At 35.9% G+C, this 11,949-nt stretch overlaps 1 protein-coding gene across 1 annotated transcript; it reads right to left on the bottom strand.

Annotated features, from left to right (window-relative positions):
* Window positions 1-2,645: 2,645 nt before the first annotated feature.
* Window positions 2,646-6,098, bottom strand: LOC137401366 (U6 snRNA-associated Sm-like protein LSm1). Its single transcript, XM_068087688.1, has 4 exons — window positions 5,939-6,098; window positions 4,251-4,319; window positions 3,663-3,778; window positions 2,646-3,344 (listed from the first exon to the last, which is right to left on the bottom strand). The coding sequence occupies exons 1-4, from the start codon at window positions 5,982-5,984 to the stop codon at window positions 3,171-3,173; spliced, it is 405 nt and encodes a 134-aa protein (XP_067943789.1). The 5' UTR covers window positions 5,985-6,098; the 3' UTR covers window positions 2,646-3,170.
* Window positions 6,099-11,949: the final 5,851 nt, after the last annotated feature.

Raw genomic sequence — 11,949 nt, 5'->3', positions numbered from 1 at the left:
TAGCATATTGGCCAAGAAAGTGGTTGATATGCTACCATTGGCAGACGACCCTGCAATATTCTTTAGGCTTGTTAAGTTGCACTGCCAGGTCGCACTTGAACAATTATAATCGAACGGCTAAGAGAACAATGTGTAACTGGCCCTTTTCCTTGGTAAACAATTATCGCATCTGAAAAAGATGTTGTACAGAAAAAACAATGCAGGCTAACTTCAGCAAAACTATTAAAAAAGTGCACTTGTCAGTGAATGTGTCAGCCACAAGCAAGCTAACACTGGACTGCCAAGAAAGAAAAAAAGCTATTTAAACAGGTATCCTCAATGAAATTATTAATGGAGAGCAGAATTTGACCAACATTTGACCAACTTCGCCTAACGAGTCATGGTGGTGCCAGAACTTTGCATGAAGTCATTGAGCAACCCTGCAAATATAGCCAATGCCTAGTGCATTATTTAGTCAAATAGCCAAATGCCAAGCCCAAAATGAAAAAAACAGGAATAGCTATATAGATATCAGTCAATATAAAAATGCAAAACTCTCTGCCAGTGTTACCCGTGCATATCGATAGCTTCTGACAGGAGGTGAACTCAGATTGTGCTCATGAAGCGCAAGGAGAAGCTTTAGTATACTGACCAACTAACAGGATATTCATCACTCAAGCCAAGTAAAGGTAGTAAGAAAATAATGCAAACTCCGCTAGTCAATTTTGAGATTTCAGAAGCTTCTGGAAGGCAACCTGTGCGTCTCCTTTGGACAGTTGAGAGTCAAAATGTGAAAAAGAAATGCAGCTGCGAGTCAGCAATTTGTAACAAAAAGTGATTGAAATAAGGTCTACCACGGTTCTGGTGAAATAAAAGAACAACTCTTTATGCTGCGAAAACTGCCAGAACCTGAACAACGTTGTATTACAAAGTTTATTCATGGCCCAAAGTCAGTAAGTACCCTAAGATCCTGGCCAGCTAACATAATTTTGTGCAATAAATCACCTAGCTATTGACATGTGCTTCCAAATCAGAAAAAACTGGCCTTCTTTTTGAGGGAAGGGCTGCGATAGAAGAATGTGCTGCCTTATGAAATAACTCTAGCACCGGCAACTTTTCAAGTGAATCTGTGTTTTATAGGAGCTACAATGGAAAAAGATGTCTAAACAAAGCTACATGGCTAAAGGCCAACTGGATTCATGTTACTGTAAAAAAAGTTCAATTATGGCTCATCCAATCTCAGATGAAAACCTCGTGCAGGGAGTGAATGCTAAATCTAAAGATGTCATTAAATTACATGTTTTTGGAAAAGTCGGTGACTGCTGAGAATATTTGGAAGACTAATAAACCACTAGACAACTCGCACTGCTGACTATGGCTATACCACTTGTAATGCTGACCATTAGACCACTCGTACTGCTGACCATGGTTAGACCACTCGTTATGCTGACCATAGTTAGACCACACATACTACTGACTATGGTTAGACCACTCGTAATGCTGACCATGGTTAGACCACTCGGACTGCTGACCATGGTTAGACCACTCATAATGCTGACCATAGTTAGACCACACATACTACTGACTATGATTAGACCACTCGTACTGTTGACCATGGTTAGACCACTCGTACTACTGACCATGATTAGACCACTCGTACTGCTGACCATGATTAGATCACTCGTACTGTTGACCATGGTTAGATTACTCACACTACTGACCACACTGAGCAGCAAGGATAACTCATGCAAGTGGAAACTTTAGCATGGCAGACCCTATTGGCAAATGGGAAGCTGGAGTAAAATGCTAGTAGAGAATGAATCCTTTTCATGGTAGCACGTTGTGTCGACTCTCTTGATGCCACCGCTACCACAATAACCAAAGTAATGAATGAAAGCATATTCACATAAATGGATCAGAACTTCACACACCAAACTCTAAATTTCCTATCGGTATTGCTTGCCGATGATAGTAGCGCCAAAGGACAAGTGTAATTCTAACTATGTATTTGGAATCTCTTGAGATTTTAACTTCTGTAAAACTTTTTGCAGAAGATGCGAGTTTATAGTTATAAAGATGAGCGAATATTTTGGACCATTAAAAAAGATTGAATCATTTTGGAGGGGAGAGTTTCTACTGAAAGTTGATAGAAATGTAAGGAATTTGTTTACATTTTCATATTAAGTGCGTGAGCTTCTCAGTCCAGCTATAATTTGAATTTCTCAAAATTTTGGTTTAAAAAAAAGAAAGTTAGTTTTAGTACTTAGCATTACTTCTCGTCAGTAATGTCAGACCTGCCCACTCTTAATTTTAGACTATTCAAGGTTTATCAACTCCACCTGCTGTCAGTGATGTCTACCTGCCATCAGCATTGTGAAGCTTGTTCAAGTGAGCCTACATGTTAGTACTTGCAAAGAAGTGTTATTATTGTTACTGTTTTTTGCATCTAGTTGCTGAATGGATTAAAACTAAACTAAATTTATTACCGTCCAAAATTTAGTTGGGCTGTTTGTATTGCTGCTATATAATGCAGTATAAACAGAATATTCTGTTTATACTGAAGATATCTGTGTGTTACACTGCAGAAGTCTAAGCCTGAATATTAGCTATTTGTAAAACATCAACTGGATGAGAATTACATGTTGTACATCTATGAAAACGAGGTCTTAATGTTAATATTGTACATTATACTATTTGATATACGTAATTGTTATAAAAAAGAATCTGACATTTCCAAAGTAATTTCCAATGAACTTCACAAGCTATTCATAAAATTTTAGTACTATAAACTTTCAATGTCACACGATAATAGTTAAACATGAATAGTGAATTAAAAAGCTGCAAGTAATACAACATCACACATAACAGTTATGCACCTAATTCGAGCAATGTCACAGCAATGTTATCGAGTTCAAAGCAAGCTCTGACCATTTGTAGAAACCTATCACATGTCAATTTGGTGCAACTAACATAAAAATATGCCAGAACAAAAGGAGCTGTTATCGAATACAAAGCAGAGTTTTGTAGGAACCTAGACTATCTAAAATTTATGTTAGTTGACAGTCGTAAATACTGCAACACATGCAATGTGAAGAATAGTTATAGGTAATAAGGAAGCACCACCCATAACTCATATTATTTACATAAAGCTTTAACAATGTTATCAACTGATTTATTCAATTATATGAGCTTCAAAAGTCTTCTTGTATAGATTCCATATAGCTAGGAGCCAAGCCTCTTTCTCTTAATGCTTTTTTCTTTTGTTCTAGATCTCTCTGCTTCTGCAACTGAAGTGCTCGTTGTTTTTCTAATATAACATCTATCGGAGCCTCTTCTAGGCCAGACTGGCTAAACTTTTCCTCATCCTACAAATGACATAGCATGTAGATGCTGGTGAAATTTAAAAGAACACCAAATCCTGTGAAGTTGATGTCACTGCTGTATCAATTCTTAGTTGATCATAGTAATAAGCCAAAATAGGCACAAAAAACATAAAAACGGGTCGATCATTCAGCCTCACTGAAAAACAAACAACTCACACAACCTCCCTGATTTTAATATGCTCAAAATTTGATTAGAAAATTATTTTATAGATTGTGCCCAATAATCATTATTTATATGTTAATTATCAAATTAATAGTCGACACCTTTAAAAAAAAACATAACACCTTTAAGCTACCTACAAATTCCCCGAGAAGAACAACATTCTCGCCTCTTATGACAAAGATTCCTCGAGGTATATCGCCATATTGTTTCCCCACATGAATTCTCTCAACAGTTCTGTGAAGTACTAGGTTTGCTGAAACAATAACAACATCAGTAATAGCTATGAACTGCACCGATAGCATTAAAATGCTACATATAAACCAAACCACTGGCTAAACACGCAAACACCATGAAATGATACAATGAGGCTTCAAACAAACTGTGCCTTCTGTAATGCCTCAGTTTAATCAGACTGGTTTGTGAATATGACTGAGTCAGACAGTTTGTAGTTAAGACTACTTCAATAAGCAATATAAACATGTTACAATTGAACAACATTGTAAGAAAACGACTGAGTGTATCTACTGCCTTTCAATAAGCCCTTTTTTCTAACTTGAGGTTCTGGTATTCAATCCTAAAGTACACAATCTTTTCTTGAAAACCTGTATATCATTTTGAAACTGAAAAATAGCTCACTCCAACCATGATTATAAAAATCGGTAGATATTATAGTCACTCTTTGGTAGAAAACACCAGCTCTTCTATGAATGCGTAACAATTCTTACCAAATTGATCAACAGTTCGAAGATATCCAATGAGAGTTCTGCCATCACGCAACGCTATCATCAACTTTTCTGTACAGAGTATTCAGAGGCATACATGTACCACAAAGTTAAACACAAATGGAAAGAAAAAAAAAGAAATAAGCAATTATAAAACATTTCATCATGAATGAGTATGTGATACTTTTTGAGTTTAAGAAAACTACATAAAAACGTACTGGAGGACCAAAAATTAAAAAATCTCCTTCATATTAGAATTCTAAGCAACCCTGAAAACCAACATGAATTCAGAATATGTTATATTGAATGTGTTAACAATTATGGTACTGACAACACTACAAACATGTTTTCGAGCTAATTTTGGATCTTGCTTCATACAGCGAAAAGACATTGATGACATGTTTGTGTTTTCAAAAAGCCGATAGTTCAAGGTTGGCAATTCGATGCAACATCATATGACTATCAGCAAATGTGTAGTTATAGAGCATCAAACTAAATTTTGGATAAAATCGTCTGATACTGCAAATATTAACTTTCCTGATGTTTATCCAGCAGTTAGCTAAAAATAAACCATCACCAGGGTTTCTTTAGGATTTTCGAAACCATTATCAAATAACCAAAGTGCCTACATTTTCCTTGAGAAATCTGATTTACTGACATTACAGTTACACCGAAAGATTACACTTTAAGCAAAATTCTTTCCATAAAGAAATCTTATGCGTAATCTTTCGAAATGGTCTTATGTTTTAATTGTTTTTAAAGAAATAGCCTACAAACATAAGTTTAGCTTTAATAAGTTATATCAAACACACTTTTGAATTATCTGAAGCATACTCAGAACGATGAAGTAACAAGGGGATGGTTTATGAACAAGTTTATTAATTAGTGCTGGATCTGATGACTCGACACAATACATAAGGGTGATACTAAAAACCAGATGGTATATTCCTTGAACACAGGTTAAATAATGTGTTGAATGACAGAAGGTAGACCAGCTAGACGTATCAAAGCAACATTGAATTAAATAATTGTTGGCAAATCGTTGTCAAACAACCTTGAAAAATGTTTAAGTTTAGGCTGCCTGCAAAATCTCTAATTCATAATCTGAACCAATGTTGGTAATTACAGATATTTCGAATGAGATATTCATTAAACACTCAGCTGCCGTTAAGCTAATATCGATGGTTTCAGTTTAACTAGTGACATCAACCCTCTTTATTTTGGCCTGCATTAGAAGACAGCATTTTAAAAACAGAAGTTCACTGATATCTGGATGTTTAAACAAAAACTAACCTTTCAAAGAAATACTTCTAGCTTCTCCGTTTTTGATCTTTTAAAAAATATAAAGCGAACAAACGAGCAATAAACACTTAGTTTAATATAATATATTTGTAGGCAGCAAGAATAGCTGCCATGCCAAAAATGCTAAAAGCCATGACTAAAAATCTTTCAAGAAAAATTATCATGTACCAGAAATTAGCAGCGGGTTCCCTATGCGGCTATGTACGATAAATTAGACCGAGCCATAAACTGTTTGATTATAAAATTTGAAAGCTAAGTCATTTAACCAATTCTAATAAAAAAAACATTTACAAAATACAGTGACACACCTCTTTGCTCTCTAACAGCGTCTCATTACGATGGCGTAGCCAAGAAAATACGGTATTAGCGATACAAATTAATGATCTTACTGTCAACTTCATCTAGTAAACTTGCTGTTCCTGGAATAACACTCATAGTTATGTGTAAATAAAAAATATTCACCAATACGGTTACACTAGAAAACAACGAGTAAGCTAATTATTCTTAATTATGAGCACTATGTTGAAAATGCAATACAGTAGATTTTAAAGAACCAGGTTGAGGCAAAAGCGTTGAATTGGATTCGCTGCATTAAAACTCTGTTTTATAACGAGCGTTATTAAAACGCCCCTTAATTAAACAAAAACGAAACTATCCAGCATCGTCGAAAATAAAATTATGTGAACAACGCAAATAGCATTTTTATAATACGGCGACAGACGATGGGGGCGACCAGTTTGATAAATGTTGACGAAAAGGCAACAATTCGAGACTAAACAACGACAAATAGCAGTCAACCGAGAATAAGTTAGTTAGTAATCTTTTATTTTGCTGATAAAAAAATAACAAAAAGCCTCTATTTGCAGGCGTATTATCCAATAAAACGAAAACTGTAAAAGAATCCTGACTGCAAGATAGTAGTGAACAATTCATATTTAGTTTGAGATTATTTGTGTAAAAATTAAAAGAACATTTACATGAGAGGATGACTTCAAATAAGTAATGCAGGATAACTTATACAAAAATATATTGATTGATATGTACTATATACAAGGGTTCAGGAAGAATAGATAAAAAATAATTCTCTATGAGTATTGATTGTGGCAAGATGGATTGTTATTAATAATTGAATGACTATAATGTGGTCTGTACCATCTGTCTGCATAAGTATCATTGATGTTTACTTCTAGGGTTTATCTTCAGTAGGTTAGTTATGCTTTCAATTGAATCGGCCGCTTTCATGTACAAATTCTAGCAGGTGTTGATAATTGTGAGGGCTAGGGAATATTTTCTTTCTTAGATTGGTGTAATTGCTGCATCTTTATAGGTAATGGTCTACTGTTTCGTCCTCATCCAGGCTGTTGTATGGAAATACTCCGAAAACAAGATACCAGCAGAAAATGCAGAATGAACCAGATCACAGGATAAAAGAGACATTAAAAGATTCTCTAATTTTAAATGTCAGAATTAGAAGACATCAATCTTGGACACTGCTGCGTCAACACCACGTCAACACCGCCAAAGGAATTTGGAATGAAATTACATCTACCAACCATGACCAAGCACAACCAAAAATAACTGAGCTTACCCTGAGTCAGCACTCTCCCATTACATAACACAGCGCCAATCAATATTATGCAATCCCAGTTTCAAGACACAGATATAGCGCTAATCAGATGACGGCTCAGAGACAGTGTTCCCTCCAGTAGACTTACTTTTACAACACAAAGATATAATACGAACATTATACGTACCGTCCTCAGGCTATCCTGAATGCCTATAAAAACTAACAATTTCTAGTAGCTCATCCTCTTTTGACAGTGACACTTGTAGACGTACAAGCCGAGCTTAAGAGCAGATACAGCTGTTGGCGTGAGAGATTATTTACTTAGCACTGCTTGTTATCTATCTTATATTCTAGAATTTTGCTACTTGTGTATTAGGCTTTGGTTCATAATAATAAAAGATATTTTGATTGCTATACCAAACATCTGAGAGTTAACATAGTTGAGGCTTGCACAAAGATCTGGGTCAAGTTCCATACTCATACCCTTAGCAACCATTGAATAAACAACAAGATTTGCCTAGCCTAATTAACCACAACAAGCATAGTTTAGATTGAAGTAGAACTCGTGGTTATTAAACATTGATGTTAGTGTGGTATTTAAGTAAGGCAAATTACCTAAAAACCCATATAACAAGGCATGTGCATGTTGGTGTAAATGTTAAATTGAGTTTGTATAAGTGATATTGTAAGGTTGTGTGGCCTGTGAAGAGCCAAGTTAAAATTGATATTTGTTTCCTTGGTAATATAAGTGGAATAGGGTTTTTCTCCAGATGATCTGATTCTAGGTCCTTTAATAAACCAGTGAAACAGTGTCCTGTTATGAGATAAGTTTTCCATCGGAGTTGTTGATCATTAATTAGTTGCTTTTGAATAGTGGATTTTTTAAAATGACTTGCTGACATATCTGCTATAGTTGTGTTTCTGTAATGGATTGCGTGCAACTACCTTTAAAGTTGTACCCAGTCCGTTACTACCTGTTGTTATTGACTAGGTTGGCCACTGAGTGTTGTGTTACGTAGTCCGGACAACAGCCCTGTAATATATTGTAGTCCGGTTTTTATGTCCTTAGAATAGATACCGGCACGTATCAAATTGCCCCCGGATTATAATCCGGTTTAATAAATAAGATTGGTTGCGGATAAAATAGTTGTATTGTATCGTATCGTGTCCAAAAACTAACTGCCCGCTATAAAGTTCGAGCCCCTTTTATATATTAACAACTGCGGGCAAAACCCGGGTAAACTTGCCCGGACACGGACAAGCTAACAAAAGGCCGTGTTGGCTATAGTCCGTGTTCCGGGTAAACAATAATAATATCGTTAGTTCAATCTCAAAATATATACAGAGTTAGCATAACTTCATGAGTACACTTTATAATATAATTTAGATACTATTATTAATACACCAACAAACATAAATGGAATAATAAGAATGAAAGTGTTATTGTGTTCATTTAGCTGCGGTATTTATTGGTAGATCGGCGGCTATTGAGTTACACAGTTCATTACACTTCTACCATTTAGACTTACAATGTGGGAATGTATTTTTTTCTGAAGTTTGCTTTTTGTAGATAGCAAAGTTTTTGCGAAATATCTTTGTCCTATTGCTATTCTACAGTATGTATTATATGTCTCTGGAGCTTAAAGATTCAGCTGTAGGTATGTTTGTGATATGGTGGAGTGCTTCCGTTGAGGGATTAGTCTTTGCTCCTAGTATGTCTTTTAAACAACTATGGAGAGAGATGTCAGCTTTTTGATCCCATATAAAACTATTGTAAAACACTTTCGGCATTTTGGTTGATTCTAGTATCTTTTTAGAATAGTATGGCTTTAACTCTGCATTGATGAACGGGAGAAGTAGTCTCCATTTTTTAGCCAATACTGCTTTTGATTCTTCTCTTTGTGTGTTGAATGTTAAATTAGAGTCTAGGGTTAAACCTAAAACTTTAGTAGAATTGGTAATGTTAATGTTTTCTCCGCTGACTTGAAGTTGTTTTGGGTTGCAGTTGAACCAAATAGTATCTGTCTTGAAACAGTTTGCTTTCATGTGCCATTGTTCTAGCCAGTGTGTGAGCTTCATGCAGTTGCTTTTCATTGTTTCGTATAGTAGTTTTTTATTTGGTCTTGAGCAGATAACTGAACAATCATCTGCATATTGAAGCGGGGTTTCATTCCATGAGTTCAGTATGTCTCTTGTGTAAAGTATAAAAAGTATGGGGGATAAGATGCTTCCTTGCGGTAGTCTTATTTCGCATTGTTTTAGCTGTGATAGATGGTTGTTAACTTTAATTCTGATTGTTCGTCGTGTGAGGAAATTAGATATTAATTGAAGGAAGGATCCATTTATTCCTAATTCAGCGAGTTTGAACAGCATTCCTTGGTGCCATACACTGTCAAAAGCTTTTTGTAGATCGATAAAAAGGCCTGCGACTTTTTGTTTAGATGATTGATTGTGTTGAATTTCTATCAACATTGGACATAGGTAAGTAGAGAGAGATCTGTTTTTACGAAATCCGTGTTGGTATTCTGGTATCCAGCCTTCTGACTCTGTTAGAATTCCAAGTCTGTGCTCAATTATTCTTTCTAGAATTTTACCACATTTAGATGTTAGTGTGATTGGGCAATAGTTGTTTGTTGTTGTATAATCTTTCTTTCCAGGCTTTCTCAAAAAAATTACTACATTGTTGGAAAATGGCCACTTGCTTGAGGTAAGAATACTGTCAAACAGGATTTTGAGTGTAATTTAAAACTGGAAACTTCCATTTTTTATCATTGAAGGGTGTACGCCATCGTAGTCGGGTCCTTTTCCTCTGGTTTTAATTTTTTGTGTAGACTTGATTATTTCTTCTATTGTGACTGGTGTGGTCAAGTGTGGAAATTTAAGTTTGTTTTGCAATTCTTCTGCAACTCTTTTGTTCACATGCACCCCTAACGAGTCCCTGATGACTGAGTCTGATGTGGAGTTGATATTAAGGTGTTTGCCTTTGAAGATGTTGTCATAGAAGAGTTCTGCTTTACATGAATCAGTGGTTAGAATATTGTTGGTGGTACTTAAATCGCCGATCTTGGCATTAGTATTGTTATAAAAGGTCTGCTTGAATTTCTTCCAAAACTCTGGACCCTTACTGCAGTTGAGGGCGTCTACTTTTGTTTCCAGAAATTTTGTTTTTGCATCTTCCTGTGCTGTTCTGAATCTTTGTTATGATAATTCAAGCGTATCACCATTCTCAAAAGAACTTCTGTATTTGAATTTTTCCTTTGCTTGTCTTAGTTCTTTTGACAAGGTTGACCCTGCAACTGGCAAGGGACCCTGTTCTTTCGACAAGGGCACTGCAAACCTTCATTCCAGTAAGGTTTGTAGTGCCCTGATAACTTAATTTTTGGGACGTTTGAATCTTTGGAACAAGTAAGATTGGTAAGAATTTTGTTCCATATAATTTTAGGATCTGTTTCTGTTACAATCCCTGGGATTGTTTCTGCTGAAAGTGTTTCTAATTGTGTAGTATATTTAAACCACTCACATCTGTTCCAAGAGTATGAGATTTTTGGTTCTGTTTTTATCTTTTGTGTAGTAAACAATGTCCACACTGGAATGTGGCCTCTTGTTGGTGCTCCTGAGAAAAGTTCTGTAGAATCATCTGTGTACTGGTTGCTTATTATGGTAGCTGTATTCTGGGTTGTCATGATAAGGTCTATAACACTTCCTCCATTATTGCAGAGGAAAGTAAAATCTTTGTGTTGGTCTATCACTTTGAAGTTTTGGTTATTGCAGTGGTTAAAAAGCTGTTGCCCAAGTGTATTGGTTTTGCAGTCATTTTAAGCCAGGTGCCTTGCATTGAAATCACCAAGTATAGCTAGTTCTGTGCACTTGAGGTTAGGAATTTCGGCTCTTTCTCTACCAATTTGTTTGAGAACAGTATCTAGTTTTGTTGTATTTTCAGATTGAATATATGTTGATCCGAGTATGGATCGTTTACAATTTATGTTGATGGCAATGAAGAGTATCTTTGAATCTTGTTGTTCTAGACTGTGTAGTCTGTCAGAGCTTATAGTGTTGTGTACTAATATAGCAACACCGCCTTGCCTAGAGGAGCTCTTGTGGTTTGGTTTTAAGTGAACGCTGTAGTTTTTGAAGTAATCACTTGATATCTGCGTTTTTTTTCGTTTCTGAAATGAATACTAGATCTGCTTTGTTTTGAGTGATGTAGTTGTCTAGAGCTAATAGTGATGGATGGGAACAACCATTTATGTTAATCTGCATCATCTTTAGCCTGTTGTTAGACTTATTAGCCATAGTAGTTGATGAAGTGTAACATTTGTTCATGTCCCAGTTCTTGCCGATGAAAAAGCTCTCTGTATTTTGGGCAGTTTTTATCTATGGATTTGTGCTTCCTTCCACAGTTAACGCATTTCTCTTCATTTGGGCATTCATCATGCATTTCTTCATAGGGGTCAGAACAGTGACGACATATTTTTTGGCTCATGCAGTCTGTAGCTATGTGACCAAATTTCATGCAGTTATAGCATTGTGTCACTGAGATTCGTCCACCTACTGGTTTACTTTGATAGCGAGATGGTCTATAATGACTCTGGTGTGTAGGGCCTTTTCGAGGTCAGGTTTGCTTTTAAATCTGGTTTTCACGGCTGTAGTGTATGAGTCGCCTCTCTTATACCACTTAACCTCTGTGACAATATAGTTTTGTTGTTGTAAGTCGTCCTGTATCTGTTCATCGGTTATGTCGGTTGGAACTCCCTTTAATATACCTGATTTTAGAGTTGGTGGAATGGTCTTTCTTACTATGGAGTTTCCAAAATTTGTTGGCTCCCATTGCGA

This window comes from Watersipora subatra, chromosome 1 (assembly GCF_963576615.1).
Source record: "Watersipora subatra chromosome 1, tzWatSuba1.1, whole genome shotgun sequence".
Taxonomy (NCBI): domain Eukaryota; kingdom Metazoa; phylum Bryozoa; class Gymnolaemata; order Cheilostomatida; family Watersiporidae; genus Watersipora; species Watersipora subatra.
Note: the sequence above shows the minus strand (reverse complement) of the source record. Positions and strands in the feature narration are given on the sequence as shown.

Excerpts from the sequence above, each read along its gene's own strand:
- LOC137401366 (XM_068087688.1), bottom strand. The coding sequence starts at position 5,984 with ATGAGTGTTATTCCAGGAACAGCAAGTTTACTAGATGAAGTTGACA. Across the intron at positions 3,779-4,250 it reads TCGAACTGTTGATCAATTTG|CAAACCTAGTACTTCACAGA; the intron begins GTAAGAATTGTT and ends TTATTGTTTCAG. Across the intron at positions 3,345-3,662 it reads TTGTTCTTCTCGGGGAATTT|GATGAGGAAAAGTTTAGCCA; the intron begins GTAGGTAGCTTA and ends TGTCATTTGTAG.